The sequence below is a fragment of the Melanerpes formicivorus genome, unplaced genomic scaffold (assembly GCF_026170545.1).
Source record: "Melanerpes formicivorus ecotype bairdi unplaced genomic scaffold, bMelFor1.0.p_v2 SCAF_10, whole genome shotgun sequence".
Classification (NCBI taxonomy): Eukaryota; Metazoa; Chordata; class Aves; order Piciformes; family Picidae; genus Melanerpes; species Melanerpes formicivorus.
In genome coordinates, this window is record NW_027142362.1 from 24,188,955 (window position 1) to 24,211,069 (window position 22,115).

Genomic DNA, 22,115 nt, shown 5'->3' on the forward strand with positions numbered 1-22,115 from the left:
AGAGGGTGCAATGGAGGCTGCAAAGCTGCTGAGGGGCCTGGACCAGCACTGGGAGGAGCCCTGGGGCTGAGAGCCCTGGGGCTGAGAGCCTGGAGAAGAGCAGCCCCAGAGGGGAGCTGAGCAACGCTCAGCAAGAGCTAAAGGGTGCGGGGCAAGAGGCTGGGGCCAGGCTCTCTGCTCAGTGGTGCCCAGGGACAAGACAAGGGGCAAGGGGCAATGGGCAGAAACTGTAACCCAGGAGGTTCCATCTGAGCATGAGGAGAAACTTCTTTGGTGTGAGGCTGCTGGAGGCCTGGAGCAGGCTGCCCAGAGAGGTTGTGGAGTCTCCTGCTCTGGAGAGCTTCCAACCCCTTCTGGCCGTTGTGATCCTGGGCAAGCTGCTCTGGGCTCAAGCCCCTCCTGAAGTTGGACTGAATGATCTCCAGAGGTCCCTTCCAACCACCACCAGGCTGGGATTCTGGGATTCTCACTGCCCTGAGCCACTGCACACAGTGCCTGTGTTTTCCTGAGGCTTAATCCTGTTTCCTGGAAGGATTTTTGCAAGCTGAGAGATCAAAACCAAAGGAGTTAGGAGGTCAGGGGCCTGGCAATTTCCAAGAGCTCTTTAAACCCACCACTGTGGAACCAGATGATCTTTAAGGTCCTTTCCAACCCAAGCCACTCCAGGATGCTGTAACAAATGCAGTGGCTCTGGCAAAGTGCCTCAGAGCCAGGAGCCATAATCCTGTGACTCATCCACATCCACAGCTTTGTATTTTTCCACTCTGCAGAAGCAATCCCCCTGGGACTGTCGGAAGCATTGGCATCTGTGCCACCTGCACCCCAGTGCTTCTGGCTCTCCTCCCCTCATCTGGGCAGGTTCCTCTCCCCTTCTTCTTTAAGGGCAGCTTTTCTACACCCAAGGGACCCAACAGGTAAATAGCAAGAGCTGACTGCTCCCTCATGGTCTCTTCTCCCAGGTAACAAGTGATAGGTTGAGAGGAAATGGCCTCAAGTTGCACCAGGGGAGGTTGAGGTTGGACACAAGAAGAACATTTTTCCCTGAAAGGGTTCTCAGGGACTGGCCCAGGCTGCCCAGGGAGGTGCTTGAATCTCCATCCCTTGAGGTGTTTCACAGAGCCAGAGCTGTGGTGCTGAGGGCCATGGGTTAGCAGCAGCCTTGGCAGAGTTTGGGATGGCTGCACTGGGTGACCTGAAAGGGCTTTCCCAACCAAAACCACTCAGTGATTCTATGGCAACTCATCCCAGGCCAAAGCTGTCAGCATGGAACAAGGAAGTCCCTCCTTGCTCTTTGGCCCTTGCTAGGCAGGTCCCACCTTGCTGCTGGCCATTGCCAGATCCTCCTCCACAGCAGCACATGAAAAGCTTTTGGCCACAACATTGCTCAGGTGCAGGACTGAATCTCTAGCTACTGCTCAGCAGAGCAGACACAAAGCAGGGCTGGGAGCCTCTCCTTGCAGGCTCTCATCTCCCTGGAGGGCTGCTGCCAGCATCTGTGTGAGGGCTTCACCAGTGATGATTTCAGGGGCTGGCAGGGGACACTGCTGCTGCTGCTGCTCCCAGGGACTGGCTGATGATCACAAGGCATGGCAGGAGGCCAGCAGCAAACAGCTTCCCAGGGACACGATTCTGGAGCAGACTGTGCCTGGTGAGTACATGTGCCACTAGCTGACCCAGGGGCTGGCTGCAGGGGCAGCTGGGGAGCTGTGGGAGGAGGAGGAGTGACCAACCAACCTGTACTTGTCCTGCACTTTCTGCTTTATGTCTTGCAGCGAATCTTGGGATATATCCCGCTCGAGGTACCCAGAAAGCACCTCTGTAGCATTCTCTAAGTCTGCTTGGTTATTCTGCAGAGACAAAACAAAGGGAGAGAGAGGGGTTACTCGGGGGGGGAAGGAGAGCAAGAGGTCATTTCCAGCAGCAGTCAGCCCTGCCATAAGCAGAGATCTGAGGTGCCCTGCGTCACACTGGTAACCTGCCCTGAGCACCGGGGGAAGCAGCTGCCAGCTCTTCATCTCATCAGCAGAGAATCTCAGAGGAGAAGCTGCACACCTTCCCTGAGCCACAAGGCCCTGGCAAGCCCAAAGCAATCCCTTCCTCACCGGTGCAACAGTGTGGTACGAGCCAGCTCCTCCCCTGTTTTCAGCAGTGCTGGCAGAGCCTCTGCTGACTCCTGCTCCACACAGCAGCAGCAGCAGAGCAGAGCTCACTGCTGCTCAGCACTTCCCTGTGCCCTCTGCTGAGCACCCTGCTTGGTTCTGCACAGAGACCAGCAAAGGCCTGCGCTGAACCATGGCCAGTGTCACCTGTGAAGCACACTGGACCTCTGTGCTTGGCCCTTCAAGTGCAGTTTAGCAGGAGTGCCCTTGTGTCCTGCTTTGAGGCCAGGCAGATCCTCTCTTGCCCCCAAACAGGGGCAAAAAATGAGACTCACACAAATGGATTGCAGAAGTGATGGGGAGTTCAAGTGGCAAAGCAGCCAGTGTTGTACAGAGAGTACAAGCACAGTGGCAAAAGAAACCCAAAGCACAGAGTCCCTTACAGCATGCCCCAAAGCCTCCCAGCACTTCCCTTCTCCTTACCAGAGGGTACACCCCAAACCCCCAGGGCTTTTTCTTCCCCCTTCCACTGTTAGGCTCACCTCAGCTGGCCAGATCTGAGACCACCCATCCCCCTTCTCCTCTTGGCATTAGGCCTAGCTAGGCCTAAGAGGCCTTGAGATACTCCCCCACCATTACCAGACAGGGAGCATCTCTCACAGGAGTAGGGAGAGAAGAAAGAGGAAGAGAAGGACTTTGCAGATGGATTTGTAGGGAGCAGGATATTATGGGTATGAAACACACTGCTTCCTGTGTCCAGCTGCCGGGCTGGGCCCTCGGGGCACCGCAGGTGTAACTTGTGTGGCAGCAGCAGGAGGCAGCCAGCCTGAACTGCCACACCTTGGAAAAAGAGGCAACACCAGGGCAGGTCCAAGAGCCAGACTGAAGCTTTAGTGCCTGCTCTGCCAGCTCAGGACAGAGCCTTTTGTGTGCCGGGGGGCAGCAGCTGGCTCCACCTCTCCCTGCAGCACACAACAGCACCTGAGCCCAGCACGGCCTCCGCGGTGCCCCGGGGTAAAGCCCGGGGGGCAAGAGCTCCTCCAGCAGCAAACCTCTCCTGCAGAGCTCAGCTCTGTCCCCTCAGCTCCTGCCAGCCCCGGGGGGGGGTTGCTCCTACCTCAAAGATAATGGACTGATTATTCTTTTTGAGGTAGAAGGCAAAGACGTAAGTGTACATGAGTGTGGCACGGCACTGGCAGAGGACGTCCACCGCTTTCTTCAGGAACTGCACCTCGATCCAGGACATGTTGTGCTGCTGCATCTCCTCCATCTTCTGCTTCACCTGAGCGTAGAGCTTGTGCTCGAAGCGCAGGCTCTGCATGTGGTTCATGTAGCGGTTGCAGTAGAACAGGTACCTCTGCAGGGCCGCCCGGGAGCGCTGCGCCAGCCCCGCCGGCCGCCAAGGAAACACAGAGTCAAAACCCGGCCCTGGCAGCACAGCAGACAGCCCCTCACCCCGGGGGGGCTCTGCCTCACCCCCAGCTCCCTTCCCACAGCTGTTCCCTCTCCTCTCACACAGACTCACAGAATTCACCAGGTTGGAAAAGGCCTTGGAGATCACCCAGACCAACCTCTCACCCAGCACCACCTGAGCAGCTCAACCATGGCACCAAGGGCCTAAACACCTCCAGGCATGGGGACTCTACCACCTCCCTGGGCAGCACAGCCCAAGGGCCAATCTCTCTGTCTGGGAAGAATTTCTTCCTCACCTCCAGCCTAAACCTCCCCTGGCACAGCTGCAGACTGTGTCCTCTTGTTCTGGTGCTGCTTGCCTGCCTGGGAGAAGAGACCAACCCCCAGCTGGCTCCAACCTGCCTGCAGGCAGTTGCAGAGAGCAATGAGGTCTCCCCTGAGCCTCCTCTTCTCCAGGCTAAGCAAGCCCAGCTCCCTCAGCCTCTCCTCCCAGGGCTGTGCTCCAGACCCCTCCCCAGCCTCCTTGCCCTTCTCTGGACACCTTCAAGTCTCTCAATGTCCTTCTGAAACTGAGGAGCCCAGAGCTGGACACAGGACTCAAGCTGTGGCCTAAGCAGTGCTGAGCCCAGGGCACAATGACCTGTTAACCCTGACATGGTGTGGAGGTGAAAGGCCAGGCCCAGGGCAGCTCACTGGCATGCAGGGGGCCTCCTAGCACAGCTGGGACCTCCTCAACTCCCAACCTTTACAGGAAATCAGAACCAGGTTCCTAAAGCCTGATCAGGTTTGAGTTTCAGCCTCTCAGCTGCAGTTACAGGCCTTAAATGCAGGAGTGGGGATGTGACTCTGCCCTGTGCTGGGCACTGGGGAGGCCTCACCTCCAGCACTGTGTGCACCTCTGGTCCTCACTGCAAGAGAGATCCTGAGGTGCTGGAGCAGGTCCAGAGGAGAGCAATGAGACTGGGGAAGGGACTGGAGGGAAAGTCTGGTGAGGAGAGGCTGAGGGAGCTGGGGGTGTTCAGCCTGGAGAAGAGGAGGCTCAGGGGGGACCTCCTCCCACTCTACAACTACCTGAAGGGAGGCTGTAGTCAGATGGGGGCCAGGCTCTGCTCCCAGGCAACTTGTGATAGGACAAGAGGGCATGGCCTGAAGCTGTGCCAGGGGAGGCTTAGGTTGGATGTTAGGAAGCACTTCCTGATGGAAAGGGCAATCAGACACTGGGATGTGCTGCCCAGGGAGGTGGTGGAGTCACCATCCCTGGAGGTGTTCAAGGAGAGGTTGGATGTGGCAGTCAGTGCCATGGTCTGGTCAGTGTGGTGGTGCTGGGTCACCAGCTGGACTTGATGAGAGGTCTGCTCCAGCCTCAAGAATTCTGTGCTGCTGTGATTCAGTATCAGGACCAACAGCAAGAAGCTGAGTCTCTTTTCCCCCCTTTTTTCCCCCATTTCTGCTAATAAGGGGTTAATTAATTACTGTGCCTGTGTTAAGAGACCACCTTAGGCTGCTCACAGAGCAGGGGAAAGATGCCATGTGCTAAGTAGTAGGAGAGAACAGGGATGACTCAACACAGCCATTAATCATTTTTTTCTCACTCAGATCAGCTAGGGGGGAAAAAAAAGACACCATGGGCATGGCTAAACTTGCACCTTCTGCAGGTACAAAGGCAGCACCCAACAGGCAAAGCCAGCCCTGGCTGCAGGGAATACTTTGGTTCTTGGCCATAAGGCTACTTTGACAGAGGCAGGAAAGGGATTTCTGCAAGCTGCAGCCTGCAGTCCCTCCCCCTTCAGAAGGGCTTTGGCTCCATCCATGTTCACAAGGCCAACTCAACAGAGCTGCAACCTCAGCTGCAGCTTCCTCTGCTTCAGGCCACTAAGTAGAGTCAGTGGCCCAGCAGCAGCCTGGTTTATTCACATTCAGGTGGTCTGCTGTGCTTAAACACCTCAGCACCCACATGAAGACCTCTGTGACCAAGAGCATTTGATGAAGGCTGTGAAGATTGTTGTCTCAGACCCACCCCATTATGATGACTTCATGGGAAGGGCTGCTACAGAGCAGGCAAGGCAGCAGGGCAGCTAACAGCTGAGTTGATGTTCTAGAAGCTGGGCAAAGTGGCTTGGAACTGGGGCAAAAAGGCTTATCAGAGAGCTGGAACACCTCTGCTATGAGGACAGAGAGAGCTGGGGTTGTTGAGAAGAGAAGGCTCTGAGGAGACCTTCTTGTGGTCTTCCAGGATCTGCAGGGGGCTACAAGAAAGCTGGGGAGGGACTTTTGAGGGTGTCAGGGAGGGATAGGACTGGGGGGATGGGATGGAGCAAAACTAGAAGTAGGGAGATTGAGATTGGCTGTGAGGAAGAAGTTGTTCCCCAGGAGGGTGGTGAGAGCCTGGCACAGGCTGCCCAGGGAGGTGGTGGAAGCCTCCTGCCTGGAGGTGTTTGCAGCCAGGCTGGAGGTAGCTGTGAGCAACCTGCTGTGGTGTGAGGTGTCCCTGCCCATGGCAGGGGGTTGGAGCTGGCTGAGCCTTGAGCTCCCTTCCAGCCCTGACATTCTGTGGTTCTATGAGGTGTGTGGGGACAGCAAGGTCTGCAGGGCTGGGGGGGTACCAGGGTGATGAGGTCTGTGGGGACACCATGGTAACAAGGTCTAGAGACACCAAGGTGACCCAGGCTTTGTGAGGTCAGGGGGGTTGGGACTGGCTGATCCTTGAGGTCCCTTCCAACCCTGACAGTTCTGTGATGCTATGACCTGGGTCAGAGAGGCTCATGTCCAAAGGAATTGTGCCTAAATCCAGGGAGCTCTCCAAAGCTGAGAAAAGCAAACCAGCAGGGTGGGTGATGCCCCTGATCACCAAAGGTTATGGGCTCACCTCCTGTGCATCCCTTGCTGCCTTTGCATCATCCTCATTGTAGCGATTGCAGTTGTACCTGTGGGAGGGACACCGACGCCACACATCACTCCACAGCCGTGGCCTCTGCCCTGTGGCTTCCTCCCCTGGCCAGCAAGGTTCCTCTACTCACCAGGCAGATCCATGGGGCTCCCAGGGGCCCAGACACACCCAGCAGAACTCTGCTTTGCAGTTCTGGTTCCGACAGACCATGTGGTTGCAGCCCCCATCCTTCTCGATGGTGACGTGGCATTTGGGGCACTCCTGCGGGCAGGACAGAGCAGGGTCAGCTGGGGAGCACAGCTGGGGCAGGAAGGGAGCAGGGCAGCAGAGCATGTCTGGATTGGAAGGGACCTTAAAAGTCATCTAGTTCCATCCTTCTGCCCTGGGCAGGGACCCCTCCCCCCAGCCCACATTGCTCAAGGCCTCATCCAGCCTGGCCCTGAACACCTCCAGGCAGGAGGCAGCCACAGCCTCCCTGGGCAGCCTGTGCCAGAGTCTCCCCAGCCTCACTGCAAAGGATTTCTTTCTCATCTCCAGTCTCAGTCTCCCCTCTTCCAGCTCAAAGCCATTGTTCCTCATCCTGGCACTCCCAGCCCTTGTCCAAAGTCCCTCCTCAGCTCTCCTGGAGCCCTTCAGGTACTGGGAGGCTGCTCTGAGGTCTGCCTGGAGCCTTCTCCTCTCCAGGCTGAACAGCCTCAGCTCTCCCAGCCTGTTCTCCCACAGGAGAGGTTCTCCAGCCTCTGATCACCTTGATGGCCTCCTCTAGACCTGCTCCAACAGTTGGATGTCCTTATGTCAAGTGAAACATATCACTGGCTTCCTTCTGATCATTGAGATCCTCTCCTGAGTCAGGCCTTAAAGCATTTCCCAACCTGGAGCAGCCAGCCCTCAGGAACACCACATTTTATCCCTGCTGCTGTCACACTGGAGGGATGATTTCATGAGCTCCCCCCAAACCCACAGGGTTGTAAAAACCCAGAGGAAGGCATCTGCCTCTCCTCACCAAAAGGGTTTGTTGGTCCACTTCAGCACTCAGACTGAGCAGCACCCAGCAGGGAGCTGGCCTCCTGCTGCTGGCAATCCCAGCCACCTGCAACTGTAAAATGCCATCCAAAAAGCATCTGCAAAGATGCAGCAAGGATCTAGCAGGCTTCAAAGGAGCTCCTGTCAGCTAAAAAGACACTCTTCCTCTCAGGGCATTGCCACATTCCCATCAGGTCCTTGCTGGTTTGTTTCCTTCCCTGCTGCTGAAGGCTTCCCTCCCCCAGGCCACGCAGGGCTTCCCTGCCAGGCCTGAGGCCTTGGACAAACAGGAGGACATCAAAAGCAGCACTGCACAAGGGCTCCCTGGAGAATGGGGACTTCTTTCCAACACCAAGAGCACTCTCATCCATCAGCAGCTCCTTCAAAGCCTGTTCAGCTCACATGGAGCAGCAAAGAGTCTTGCTGCAGCATCCCAGCAAGTGCAGGAAGCAGGGACCCTCTGAGCTGCCTCTGCAAGCCAGGGGAGCCAAAGCAGCCCTCCTCCTGCCACTGCTCCTGGCCATGTGGCACTTCTCTTGGGAGAGCTGGGCCAGGGGACAATCAGGTTAAAGCCAGGCACCAAATGTAGAGGGTACAACAAAAACCAAACACAAAACTGAAACCATCTTGGCAGTGGTGCCCAGGGAAGAGACAAAGGGCAATGGGCACAAACGGGAACCCACGAGGTTCCATCTGAGCAGGAGGAGAAACTTCTCTGGTGTGAGGCTGCTGGAGGCCTGGAGCAGGCTGCCCAGAGAGGTTTGGAGTCTCCTTCTCTGGAGAGCTTCCAACCCCCCCTGGGCACTGTGCTGCTGGGCAGCCTGACCTGGGTGACCCTGCTTTAGCAGCAGGGTTGGACTGGATCAGACTGAGGGAGTTGGGGCTGTGCAGGCTGGAGAGGAGAAGGCTCCAAGGAGACCTAATTGTGGCCTTCCAGGATCTGCAGGGGGCTACAAGAAAGCTGGGGAGGGACTTTGGAGGGTGTCAGGGAGGGATAGGACTGGGGGGCATGGAGCAAAACTAGAATTGGGGAGATTCAGACTGGATGTTAGGAAGAAGTTGTTCCCCAGGAGGGTGGTGAGAGCCTGGCACAGGCTGCCCAGGGAGGTGGTGGAAGCCTCCTGCCTGGAGGTGTTTGCAGCCAGGCTGGAGGTGGCTGTGAGCAAGCTGCTGTGGTGTGAGGTGTCCCTGCCCATGGCAGGGGGTTGGAGCTGGCTGAGCCTTGAGCTCACTTCCAACCCTGACATTCTGTGGTTCTTTGAGGTGTGTGGGGACAGCAAGGTCTGCAGGGCTGGGGGGGTACCAGGGTGATGAGGTCTGTGGGGACACCATGGTAACAAGGTCTAGAGACACCAAGGTGACCCAGGCTTTGTGAGGTCAGGGGCGTTGGGACTGGCTGATCCTTGAGGTCCCTTCCAACCCTGACAGCTCTGTGATGCTATGACCTGGGTCAGAGAGGCTGATGTCCAAAGCCCCAGGGGAACTTAACAATTCTATGATTCTGTAATTCCAATGTCCAGGTCCCTTCCAGGTCCCACCATGCTGGGAGTCTGTGCAAAAGCCTCTAACTACAGCCCTTTAGTTCCAGGGAATGTTTGCCTTTCAAGCCATCTGTGCCTGACAAGCACCAGGAAGAGACATAGAACAGAACAGAGTTAACCAGGTTGGAAAAGACCTTGGAGATCACCAAGTCCAACCTCTCACCCAGCACCATCTGATCAACTCAACCATGGCACCAAGTGCCTCAGCCAGGCTCTTCCTAAACACGTCCAGGGATGGGGACTCCACCACCTCCCTGGGCAGCACATCCCAAGGGCCAATCTCTCTTTCTATGAAGAATTTCTTCTAACACCCAAGCCAAACCTCTCCTGGCACAGCTTGAGACTGTGTCCTCTTGTTACATTACAGAGGGAGCTGCACAGCCCCACCAAGCTGTGCAGAAGCTGCATATTAACAGAAACTGAGGAAAAGCCACAGGAAGAGCATAGTCAAGAAAAGAAGGCTGGAGAAGAGAAGGCTCCAGGCAGACCTCAGAGCAGCCTCCCAGTACCTGAAGGGGCTCCAGGAGAGCTGGGGAGGGACTTTGGACAAGGGCTGGGAGTGATAGGATGAGGGGGAATGGCTTTGAGGTGGGAGAGGGGAGACTGAGACTGGAGATGAGGAAGAAATTGTTTCCATTGAGGCTGGGGAGACTCTGGCACAGGTTGCCCAGGGAGGCTGTGGCTGCCTCCTGCCTGGAGGTGTTGAAGGCCAGGCTGGATGAGGCCTTGAGCAGCCTGGGCTGGTGGGAGGGGTCCCTGCCCATGGCAGGGGGTTGGAACTGGGTGATCCTGGAGGTCCCTTCCAACCCTGACAATTTTATGATTCTAATTTCACATGCCAGAACAAATGTAGGACTTGGGAAAGTGCAGAGGCAGAGCATGTTCAGGCATCACAGTGACCTCAGAGGAAGAGCTCTGGGTTCCTGCCATTGAACTTGCTGAGAGGAGGAAAAAACAGCCAGCAGCTTTGTTTTATGGAGGAAGAAAACCTGCCAGTTTGCTGAGAATCACAGAGTGTTAGGGGCTGGAAGGGACCTCCAGAGCTCATCCAGTCCAAGCCCCCTGCCAGGGCAGGAGCACCCAGGGCAGGGCACACAGGAACACAGCCAGGTGGGGTTGGAATAGCTCCAGAGAGGGAGGCTCCACAGCCCCCCTGGGCAGCCTGCTCCAGGGCTCTGTCACCCTCACAGGGAAAAGATTTTTCCTCCTGTTTCCATGGAGCTTCCTCTGCCTCAGCTTCCACCACTGCCCCTGGGGCTGGCATTGGGCACCCCCCAGCAGAGCCTGGCTCCAGCCTCTGGGCACTCACCCTGCACAGCTTCAGCAACAGCAATGAGGTCACCCTCAGGCTCCTCCTCTCCAAGCTACAGAGCCTCAGCTCCCTCAGGCTCTCCTCCTGAGGAAGATCTTCCACTGCCTGCAGCATCTTTGTGGCTCTGTGCTGGACTCTCTCAAGCAGTTCCCTGAGGTCCTTCTTGAACTGAGGGGCCCAGAACTGGACACAAGATTCCAGCTGTGGCCTCAGCAGGGCAGAGCAGAGGGGGAGGAGAACCTCTCTGACTTACTCCCCACAGCCCTTCTACTCCACCCCAGGATGCCATTGGCCTTCCTGGCCCCAAGAGCACATTGCTGGCTCATGGCCATCCTTCCATCCTCCAGGACCCCCCAGGTGCCTTTTGCCTTCAGTGCTCTCCAGCAGGTTTCTGCACAGGCACTGTCAAAGCCAGGAGATGCTGAGCTGGTGCCCTGCCAGGAGCCAGCAGCTCGAAGGCAGAGGCATTTTTAGTATCAGATAAACAACTTTCATCAACACCAATTTCACTCCAACAGAACCAATGCCTTGGGTGAAGCCTGGCACCATCAGTTATCTTTGTTCCTCTTCCTTCAGCAGAGCAGGCAGCAGAAAGTGTAGCACCACTGAAACAGCACCTCAGAGCCTGCACCTCTGGCCTCAGCCTCGGGGCCTGCACCTGGTTTCCCTTCCTCCTTTCAGGCTCCTCTCAGGCTCCTCTCAGTCAGTCCTCACAGAATCACAGAATCAAACAGGTTGGAAGAGACCTCAGAGCTCATCAAGTCCAACCTCTCACCCAACACCTCCTGACAGCCAAACCATGGCTCCAAGGCCCACATCCAATCCCCTCTTGAACACCTCCAGGGATGGGGACTCCACACAGACCACAGGAGCCCCAGATTACTGCACAACTCCAAGCTTTCCATATTCCTACTCCTCTGAGTGCCCACTGAACAGCAATGGTGGCTGTGAGACTCCACAAGCTGTGTGGGCAGCCTGCCCCGGGGCTCTGTCACCACCACAGTAAGGCAGTTTCCCCTCGTGCTGAGCTGGGCTCCAGCTGCGGCCTCCTGGCACTGGGCACTACCAAGAGCAAGTGGCCCCTTCAGCCTGCCCCTCCATCTTCCTCTTGTGACAGGTTGGACTTGATGATCTCTGAGGTCTTCTCCAACCTTCTTGATTCTATGGGCAAGGAGGCTGGGGAGGGGTCTGGAGCACAGCCCTGTGAGGAGAGGCTGAGGGAGCTGGGCTTGCTTAGCCTGCAGAAGAGGAGGCTCAGGGGAGACCTTCTTGCTCTCTGCAACTCCCTGCAGGGAGGCTGGAGCCAGCTGGGGGTTGGGCTCTTCTCCCAGGCAGGCAAGCACAGAATTCTTGAGGCTAGAAGAGACCTCTGAGCTCATCAAGTCCATCCTGTGACCCAACACCACCACAGCAGCTCAACCATGCCCCAAGTGCCACATCCAAGCTGATCTTAAACACCTCCAGGGATGGCAACTCCACCACCTCCCTGGGCAGCACAGCCCAGTGCCCAATCAGCCTTTCCATGAGGAAATGCTTCCTGATAGCCAACCCAACCCACCCCTGGCACAGCTTCAGGCCATGCCCTCTTGTCCTATCACAAGTTGCCTGGGAGCAGAGCCTGGCCCCCACCTGACTACAACCTCCCTTCAGGGAGAGTGTGATAAGGTCCCCCCTGAGCCTCCTCTTCTCCAGGCTGAACACCCTCAACATCAGAAGAAGAGGTCTCATCTCCCAGGCAGGCACCCAGCCCCAGAACAAGAGGACACAGTCTCAAGCTGTGCCAGGGGAGGTTTAGGCTGGAGGGGAGGAGAAAGTTCTTGCCAGAGAGAGGAATTGGCCCTTGGGATGTGCTGCCCAGGGAGGTGGTGGAGTCCCCATGGCTGGAGGTGTTCAAGAGGGGATTGGATGTGGCCCTTGGAGCCATGGTTGAGTTGTCAGGAGGTGTTGGGTGAGAGGTTGAACTTGATGATCTCTGAGGTCTTTCCCAACCTTATTGATTGTATGATTCTATGATATTGATAGCCATTGATCAGATCCCTCTCAGCCTTCTCTTCTCCAGCCTAAGCAGTCCCAGGTCTCTCAGGCTTTCTCCACAGCAAAGATGTTCAAATCCCTTCATCATCCTTGCAGCCCTGCCTTGGACTCTCTGCAGCAGACTCCTGAACTGGGGAGCCCAGAACTGGGCACAGTACTCAGGACAAAGGAAGGACCACAACACCAATCTGGGGCTGCAGCTTGCAGGGCTGTGAAGGCAGAAGCCATTATCATAGTATCACAGAATCAGTCAGGGTTGGAAGGGACCACAAGGATCATCCAGTTCCAACCCCCCTGCCATGGGCAGGGACACCCCACACTAGATCAGGCTGCCCAGGGCCTCCCCCAGCCCCACTCTCCTCATTGTCCTGCCACCAACAGCCCAGGGCAAGGACAGATGCAGCTGCACCCCAGCTGTGCACTCCTGGCCTCCTGCATCGCCAGGGCCTCCCGCCAAGGCAGGGAGGGATTTCCCTCTGCTGCTCTCCCAGCACACAGGACTGTGCTGCTGGCTAGCAGGCCCTTGGGTGTCTCCAGCAGGCAGCTGAGGCAAGAGGAGGTGGTGGCTGGCAGCCCCGCCGCGCTGGGCCCATCTGCTGCTCTGCAGGCTGCCCAGCCCTGCTGCCATGTGCTCCACTCCCACTCAGCCCTGCAGCGCTGGCAGAGGCACAGAGTAACACAGCCCTGCAATGGGCTGGGTTGGAAGGGACTTTACCTAGCTCCAACCCCCCTGCCATGGGCAGGGACACCTCCCACCGGCCCAGCTTGCAGCCTGGGCATGCTCACAGCTCCTGGCCACATCCAGGACCCTGCTCCCTGCTGTCAGGTGGGGAAGGGAGACAAGGCTCAAGTCATTCACTGAGTGGTGTGGGTTGGAAGGCACCTTAAAGATCCAGTGCCAAACCCCTGCCATGGGCAGGGACCCCTCCCACCAGCACAGCTTGCTCAAGGCCTTGAACACCTCCAGGCAGGAGGCAGCCACAGCCTCCCTGGGCAGCCTGGGCCAGAGTCTCCCCACCTTCAATGCAAAGAATCTCTTCCTCATCTCCAGTCCCAATCTCTCCTCTCCCAGCTCAAAGCCATCCTGGCACTCCCAGCCCTTGTCCAAAGTCCCTCCCCAGCTCTCCTGGAGCCCTTCAGGCACTGGAAGCTGCTCTGAGGTCTGCCTGGAGCCTTCTCCAGGCTGAACAGCCCCAACTCTCCCAGCCTGTCCCCACAGGGGAGGCTCTGCAGCCTTCTGATCATCTTTGTGGCCTCCTCTGGAGCCTCCCCAGCAGTTCTCTGTCATTCTTGTGCTGAGGGCCCCAGCACTGGATGCAGTGCTCCAGGGGGGATCTCACCAGAGCAGAGGGGCAGCATCCTCTCCCTGTCCTGCTTGTCACACTGCTTTGGGTGAAGCCCAGGACACAAACTTCCACATCCTGCTGCCCACAAGAAGGGAGAGATGATGGCAGGGGTGGGCTGCTGCTCCTGCCAGCCTTCCCATGTGCTATCTAGTGGCAGTCTGGCGAGGGCAGAGCTGCAATATGGTCCTTGAGGTGATTCAGGCTGGAAGGCTCCAGGACAGTTGGCTTGCTCAGATGTCTGGGGTCACTACCCTGATGTATTTCTTCCCACTGCTGGTCTGCAGCTTGGGCTCCAGTGTCTTTTCTTGCTGTGGGAGCACCTCATATGGTATGAGGGGAAGCAGCTTAGGCAGTCATGTCCAAGGACAACAGCTCTGCTGCTGCCACCAGCCTGCAGGCACTAACAGATAAGCTGGGCTGATGCCAGCAGGGCTGATGCCAGCAGGGCTGATGCCAGCAGGGCTTGTCCATGCTCCTTTCCCCTCCTCCCTGTCCTCTGGGTGGCTGCTTCCCCTAAAAGTCATCTTATCCAGAGTCTGAGCTATGCCCAACCCTCAGCATGGCTCCTACCTGACAGAGCCTGGTTAAAAACCACCAAACACCCAAGCAGGCTGACACCTTGACAACATTTCTGCCCATCCTCAGGCCTCTGGGCAAGGGAGCAGCAGAAACTGGCACCCTCCTGCCTGACAAAAGGGGCAAGGAGCTGCCTGTCTCCAGAAGCCAGCACTGGTGGTACCTCACTCATGCTTGGCCTACATGACACAGACACCTGCAGCACTGCAGCCTCCTCAGCAGCCACAGAACCCAGAAAACAGAATGGGGGTGGTCAGAAAGGACCTCCAGAGACCATCCAAGCCAACCCCCTGCCAGAGCAGGAGCCCCCAGGGCAGGGCACACAGGAACACAGCCAGGTGGGATTGGAAAGTCTTCAGAGGAGACTCCACAAGCTCTCTGCAGCCTGCTCCAGGGCTCCAGCAGCCTCACACCAAAGAACTTTCTCCTCCTGTTCAGCTGGAACCTCCTGGCTCCCAGTCTGTGCCTGTTGGCCCTTCTCCTGTCAGAGGACACCACTGAAACCCTGGCCTTTGGCAGCACAAGCCACAGAAGATGGAGAGTCCCTGTGCCACAGACCCACAGAATGGTTGGGGTTGGAAAAGACCTTTGAGATTGAATCCAACCATCCTCTAACTCTGCCTTCCCCAACATCCCACACCCAAAGCTCAAAGCTGCTTTGCATGCTCCAACCCTCAGCCTCCCCAGGCTACTCAGCTGCTCTTCCTCAGGCTTAGCAACACCTGAAACCCAAGCAAAGCAAATCTCAGAGAGTCACAGAAGCAATAAGGTTGGGAAAGACCTCAGAGCTCAGCAAGTCCAAGCTAGCACCCAACACCTCCTGACAACTCAACCACGGCTCCAAGGGCCACATCCAATCCCCTCTGCAACACCTCCAGCCATGGGGACTCCACCACCTCCCTGGGCAGCACATTCCTACAGCTAACAACTCTCCCTGTGAAGAATTTCTTCCTCAGCTCCAGCCTAAACCTCCCCTGACACAGCTGCAGACTGTGTCCTCTTGTTCTGGGGCTGGGTGCCTGCCTGGCAGAAGAGACCAACCCCCAGCTGGCTACAACCTCCCTGCAAGGAGTTGGAGAGAGCAAGAAGGTCTCCCCTGAGCCTCCTCTTCTGCAGGCTAAGCAAGCCCAGCTCCCTCAGCCTCTCCTCCCAGGGCTGTGCTCCAGACCCCTCCCCAGCCTCCTTGCCCTTCTCTGGACACCTTCAAGTCTCTCAATGTCCTTCTGAAACTGAGGAGCCCAGAGCTGGACACAGAGGGGCCCAGAACTGGACAAAGTTCTCCTGCACTTCCTGAGCCCCAAAGCCTCCTCTGAACACACCCAGCTCAGCCAAAGGCTCACTGCACTGAGCACCCTCCAGCCTCCCAGCAGGGCCCACCCAAGCCTCAGCCCAGAGAGCTGCAGCCTTGCAGGCTGGCTGGGAGGGCTCCTTGCAGCCTGCTGGGTGTGTTTCTGATTTCACCACCATGCAACATTCCAGCTGAATGAAAAGCAGGCAGCCAGCCCCAGAAAGCTGCAGCCTGCTCCAAACAATACCATTAACCACTTCCACAACACAGCCAGGAAAACAAAGCAGCCATTTCCTCCTGCTCTCCTCCCCACCTCCTTCCCAGCCTCCTGGATGGGCAGTGGTGAGACCCAGGCCTGCTCCCAACCCCGCTGCTGGCACCTGCTGCTTTTGCTCTCCAGCCACCAGGCCAGCCTTGGCTTTCACCGGTCCCCAGCCCTGCAGCAGCTGATGCCTCAGGCTAAAGTGGGCTAGCCACAGGGCAGGCATTTACATGACAAAATCTGCCCAGCTGTTCTGCCAGCTTCTCTCCCCCTGGAACCCTGCCCAGCAGAAATGAGCCACTCCTCAGGAGGCCAGCCCAGGGGGTTTAAGGCAGATGGAAATCCTCCCAGCCAACCCCAGCCATGGGTGGCAGGAACACCTTTCACACTCAAAGCAAGGCACAGATCTGCTCAGGGAAGCCACCAGTGCCAGACAGGAGCATACAGACTTCAAACCTGAGCTCCCTTGGGGTCTCCAATGAACTCTTTCTTACAGGAGCAAACTCCTCTTCACCTGGAGCCCCTCAGCTGACTGGAGGCAGCAGCCCCTACTTGCTGCAGTGTGCTGGGGATCTGGAGGCTTGCCCTGAACTCCTGACATGCAGCAGGAGAAATAAGCCCAGCAGAGAGGAGCCAGGCTGTCAGAGGAGCCAGCCCCAGCCCTGCCCCCTCACCTTTGTGTTGGCTGCAATCCAATTGGAAGTTTCGCTGTCGTCGTCACACTTCTTAATCCACTTCTTCAACCACTGCCAGGACAAAGTGAAGGAAGAAGAGAGAGACTGTCAGAGGGAGGAACTTGAGGTGTTCCCCCACAGCTGCTCACACTCAGGCAAGGGCCACAGCCCCCCAGGGGAGGGCTGGAAAGCACTGTGAACAGCAGCCCATTTAGCTGCAGCACCATCCCGACCGAGGGAGCAGTCCCCACACACAAGCACTTCAGGCAGGAGTCTGCAGCCCCTCAGTTCACAGCATCACAGAATGGCTCCGGTTGGGAAGGGACCTCAGAGATCAGCTCCTTCAGGCCCCCTGCCATGGCCAGGGATGCCTCTTAACTGGACTCAGCTGCTCAAGGCCTCATCCAAGCTGGCCTTGGACACCTCCAGGGAAGAGGCAGCCACAACATCCCTGGGCAGCCTGTGCCAGAGCCTCACCACCCTCAGACTGAAGAACTTCCTCAGCTCCAGTCTGACCCTGCTCTGCCTCAGCTTCAAACCATTCCCCCTTGGCCTGTCTCTAGACCCCCTCATGAGCAGTCCCTCTGCAGCCTTCCTGCAGGATCCCTTCAGGTACAGGCAGGCAGCTCTGAGGTCCCCCCAGAGCCTTCTCTTCTCCAGGCTGAACCCCCCCAGCTCCCTCAGCCTGGCATCAGAGCAGAGCTGCTCCAGCCCTTTGTGGCCTCCCCTGGACTGGCTCCAACAGCTCTGTGTCCTCCTCCTGCTGGGGACAAGAGCAGTGGGTGCAGTATTCGAGGTGGGGGTCTCCCCAGAGCAGAGTAAAGGGGAAGAATCCTCTCCCTTGACTGTTGGCCTCCTCCTCTAGAGACATCCCAGGAGACCACAGTTGAAGCAACACAAACTTCAGCTGGGGTCTGAACTGCTAAGGCTGCTGTGAGTGGGCCCTGCAGCCAGCAGCCTCCTGTGAGGCTCAGCTTTACTTCACACCTAGTTTCCCCCCAGCTCACAGCACTCTCTTCATGCTTGGCTTTGTTTCCACCTTCCTGAGGGTGGCTACAGGAACTGAGTGCCAAGTCCTCAAAGCACTTGTTAGACAGTCCACTGACCACATGGAGCCTGCAAAGATCAGCTAAACCACACCAGAGCTTTCCCTGCCCTCTGCCCAGGGAGGATGGTGGTGGGTGGGTTTATTCCTCACTAGGAATGCAGGCTGCTCTGTCCCCAAGGCATGTAGTGTGGCTGGCTGGGAGCTCTGCACAGGCCACAGGACCCCAGGCTTGGATACAGCTTCTGACAGCTGCACCAACACTTCCCAAGCTCACTGCTTCCCAAGTTCATTCCTGCAGCACAACAAATCACACAGCCCAGAAGCACTGAGCACCCAGAGAGACACCCAGGGCAGGAGTGCTTGCTGGGAAGTGAAACATCCACTCCTGAAGCCCCTTCAATCCTCTTCAGAGGTCCCAGCTGTAACCACCTCCCCCAGACATTTCCCCCTCGGGCCCAGGCACTGCTCCTCCCCAAGGGCCAGCTCTGGGGCACCCAGCAGTGACTGCAGGGATTCTTTCCAGGCTATGGTCTGCAGAGGTGAGCTGCTGTGCTGTTTGGGGGGAGCAGCAGCAAAGCAGGGTGCTGCACCCCCACATCTTGCACTGCAGCTGACCTCAGACACTTTCCAGTCATGCATTCAGCCAAGCCCTTGGAGGTGCTCACCTTGCACTTCACAGGGTCGTGCCAGTTCTCCCCACAGTTAAAGCTGGAAGCAAAAGAAAGGGGAAAGTAAGCCAGGAGGGCAGGTCAGGACATTGGTACTGGGCTAGGGGAACAGCAGCAGGGAGCTCTTCCTGGGCTGCTCTGCTGAAGCCAACCCCAAGCAAGCAGGATTCACATCAAAGAAACAGCCCCCAGCTCTCAAAGCTCTCAGTGGCCAATTCCCAGCAGAGTTCATCCTGATCCATCTGCAGCCAAGAAGCTCACCTGGCCTGAAACCACCCAGCTCAAGGCCACCTCCCAGTGAAATTCAGTCTGCTTCCATGTCACAGGAGGCCCAAGAACCACAGAATGGGTTGGGCTGGAAGGGACCATCACCATCCTCCAGTTCCAACCCCCTGCCATGGGCAGGGACACCTCCCACCAGCCCAGGCTGCTCAAGGCCTCATCCAGCCTGGCCTCCAACACCTCCAGGCAGGAGGCAGCCACAGCCTCCCTGGGCAACCTGTGCCAGAGTCTCCCCAGCCTCACTGCAAAGAATTTCTTCCTCATCTCCAGTCTCAAACTGCCCTCTCCCAGTTCAAAGCCATTGCCTCTTTTCCTGTCCCTCCCAGCCCTTGTCCAAAGTCCCTCCCCAGCTCTCCTGGAGCCCCTTCAGGTCCTGGCAGGCTGCTCTGAGGTCTCCCTGGAGCCTTCTCTTCTCCAGGCTGAAGAAGCCCAACTCTCCCAGCCTGTCCCCACGGGGGAGGTGCTCCAGCAGCATCTACCTGGTGATCCACACAGCTCTTCAACTACCTCCAGCTAACCCTGGCTGACCATTTCATAGTCACAGAATCAGTAAGGTTGGAAAAGACCTCAGAGCTCAGCAAGTCCAAGCTGCCACCCAACACCTCCTGACAGCTAAACCATGGCTCCAAGGGCCACATCCAGTCCCCTCTTCAACACCTCCAGGCATGGGGACTCCACCACCTCCCTGGGCAGCACATCCCAGTGGCCAATCTCTCTGTCTGGGAATAACTTTCTCCTCCCCTCCAGCCTAAACCTCCCCTGGAACAGTTTGAGATTGTGTCCTCTTGTTCTGGGGTTGCTTGCCTGGGAGAAGAGCCCAACCCCCAGCTGGCTCCAACCTCCCTGCAGGGAGTTGTAGAGAGCCAGAAGGTCTCCCCTGAGTCTCCCCCAGGCTAACCACCCCCAGCCCCCTCAGCCTCTCCTCGTGGGGCTTGTGCTCGAGTCCCTCCCTGTGCTTCTGGCCTCACCCCAAGCACATCCCAGCACAAACCCTGAGAGAACACAGCCTGCTACAGCCCAAGGCAGTGCCTAAAAAGCTCCCCCCACCCCCCTCCCCCCCTCGCTCCTCACCAGAACTGGCGACCGCACTTGCAGCGCACAGGCTTCGCATCCGGGTATTGGACCTTGACGACGTGGTGGCAGTCTGGGGCAGGACACCACTTTAACAGTCGATTACACTGGGGGAGAGAGCACACCGAGGGACCCAGAGTAGTAAAAGCCCAGAAGCACAGAATGGCAGGGGGTGAAGGGGCCTCCAGAGATCACCCAGTCCAACCCCCACCTTGCCAGAGCAGGGTCACCCAGGGGAGGCCACACGGGAACACAGCCGGGGGGGTTGGAAGCTCTCCAGGCAAGGAGACTCCACAACCTCTCTGGGCAGCCTGCTCCAGGCCTCCAGCAGCCTCCTGTTTCAGATGGAACCTGCTGGGTTCCCGTTTGTGCTCATCACCCTTTGTCCTATCACTGGACACCACTGGCTCCATCCTCTTGCCCTCCGCCCTGTAGCTCTTGCTGAGCACTGCTCAGCTCCCCTCTGGGGCTGCTCTGCTGCAGGCTCTCAGCCCCAGGGCTCTCAGCCTTTGCTCCTCACAGAGCTGCTCCAGGCCCCTCAGCAGCTTTGGAGCCTTCACTGGACTCTCTCCTGCAGTCCCTGTCTCTCTTGAGCTGGGGAGCCCAGAACTGGACTCAGTCCTGCAGCTGTGGCCTCATTAGGGTGTAGGAGAACCTCCCTTGGCCACACTCCTTCATGGACCCCAGCAGAGCATTTGCCTTCCTGGTCACAAGGGCACACTGCTGGCTCAGGGGGAACTTCTTGTGCCTCAGGATTCCTAGCTGCTTGCCAGCAGGTCCTCCCTCAGCTGCACTGGTGTCTGGTGCAGGACCCTACACTTGCTCCTGCTGAACCTCATGAGGTTCCCCCCACCCAACTCTGCAGCCTGCCCAGGCCTGCCCAGCCTGGGGGGGTGTCAGGCACCCATCAGCAGCTGGCTGAGGGACCACTGCTTCCCTTCATCCTGCTGGCTGATGAAATGCTCCACAAGACTGCCTCCAGGTCTGACCCCCAGGGACCACCATAAGTGGCAGGCCTCCAGCTGAGCTGCCCTGCCCAACTCTCTGCTCCCTGTCCTTCAAGCAGCTCTCACCCACCTCCCTGTCCCTTCAGCCACCCCACGCTTCCTGAGCTCACCTGGGAGGATGTTAAGGGAGATGGCACCAAAAGCCTTGCTGAAGTGGGGGTGGACACCATCCACTGCTCTCCCTCAAGTCCCACCATCAGAGGAGGCCACTGGCCAGTCTGGCAGCCTGCTCTGCTGCTGTCACCAGCTGGGGAGGTGAGGGGACACCAGTGGATGCTGCCTCAGCTTCAGCAAGGCCTTGGACCTTGGCTGCCTGCAGCTGCTTGCTGCCATGCAAGGCCTTGTGGCCTGCAGGCTGAAGTGCTCTGCTGCAGCTGCAGCCAGAAGGGCTGCAAAGAATCAGCCCTGCAAAGCCTCCAGCTTGGGAGTGACATGGATCAGAGGCTGTGCAAAAGCCCTGCTCTGCTCTTAGGAGCAAGCTCCACTTGTGTGGGGTGCTCCAAGCATCAGGCAAAGCCAAGGCAGAAGGCACCCAAACTCGAGAGGAACACTCACCTCTACAAAGCTATTGGTTATTAAATGCTGGTACTTTAATTTCACCTTGGAATCTGTGATCAGACGCCTGTGGGAAGGAAGAAACAGACAAATTAATGCAGTGGGAAACTCCTTTCCTCCAGGGCCACTCAGTTAAGGCAGAGAAATGGGGCTGGAAGGCTCCTCCTAGGCTGGCAGGGCCCCTGTGCACTCACCTGCTCTCTCTCAGATCCTTTATTACTAACACCACAGAGTGGAGTCACCTTCTAACACTGGCTTCAGAATCACAGATCAGAGCACTGTTTGGCTTGGCAAAGCTCTCTGAGCTCCCCAGTCCAGCCAGCAACCCAACCCCATGGCCATCAAACCCCAAGAGCCATGGCACATCCAGGGCTGGGGCCTCCACCACCCCAGGCCAGAGCTGCTCTCCCAGAGCTGCTCCTAACTCACAGTGCTGGCAGTGTGTGCAGGCAGGCTGGGAGCCTGCAGCTCAGGGGCAGTGCCTCACTGCTGTCCTTGCCTTACATCACAGCAGCCCCCAGAGCCCCACCTTTGGGATGGGGCTGCAGCCCAAGCCTCTCACTGCTGCCTGCCTGCCTCTGCCCTGCTGCCTGCCTCCGCCCTGCTGCCTGCCTCCCTCCCTCTGCCCTGCTGCCTGCCTCTGCCCTGCTGCCTCCCTCCCTCCCTCTGCCCTGCTGCCTGCCTGCCTCTGCCCTGCTGCCTCCCTCTTCCCTGCTGCCTGCCTCTGCCCTGCTGCCTGCCTCTGCCCTGCTGCCGCCCTTCCTCCGTCTGCCCTGCTGCCTGCCTGCCTCTGCCCTGCTGCCTCCCTCTGCCCTGCTGCCTCCCTCAGCCCTGCTGCCTCCCTCCCTCTGCCCTGCCAGCTGGGGCTGTGCTGTCCCCAGAGTGGTGTTAATCCTTCCCTGCTGTCTCCCCAGAGCAGCTGGGTAAGCTTGAAGCAGCAGCTCTTAGAGGTGGCAAGCAGGGGCAGCAGCCAGCCCAGTTCCTGGCATTGGAAATCAGCACTTTTGGGCCCCCTGCTGCAGCTAAAGG

The 22,115-nt window shown here is 57.8% G+C and overlaps 1 protein-coding gene across 1 annotated transcript in view; it reads right to left on the reverse strand.

Annotated features, from left to right (window-relative positions):
- ARIH1 (ariadne RBR E3 ubiquitin protein ligase 1) overlaps positions 1-22,115 on the reverse strand; it is an 87,999-nt gene that overhangs the window by 5,106 nt on the left and 60,778 nt on the right. Inside the window, exons 6-13 of the mRNA XM_068144300.1 lie at positions 21,087-21,153; positions 19,525-19,631; positions 18,169-18,211; positions 16,456-16,527; positions 6,530-6,660; positions 6,379-6,436; positions 3,217-3,477; positions 1,735-1,847 (exon numbers count right to left, since the gene is read on the reverse strand). Coding sequence (XP_068000401.1) covers positions 1,735-1,847; positions 3,217-3,477; positions 6,379-6,436; positions 6,530-6,660; positions 16,456-16,527; positions 18,169-18,211; positions 19,525-19,631; positions 21,087-21,153 — 852 coding nt within the window. The remainder of the gene's footprint in view (positions 1-1,734; positions 1,848-3,216; positions 3,478-6,378; positions 6,437-6,529; positions 6,661-16,455; positions 16,528-18,168; positions 18,212-19,524; positions 19,632-21,086; positions 21,154-22,115) is intronic.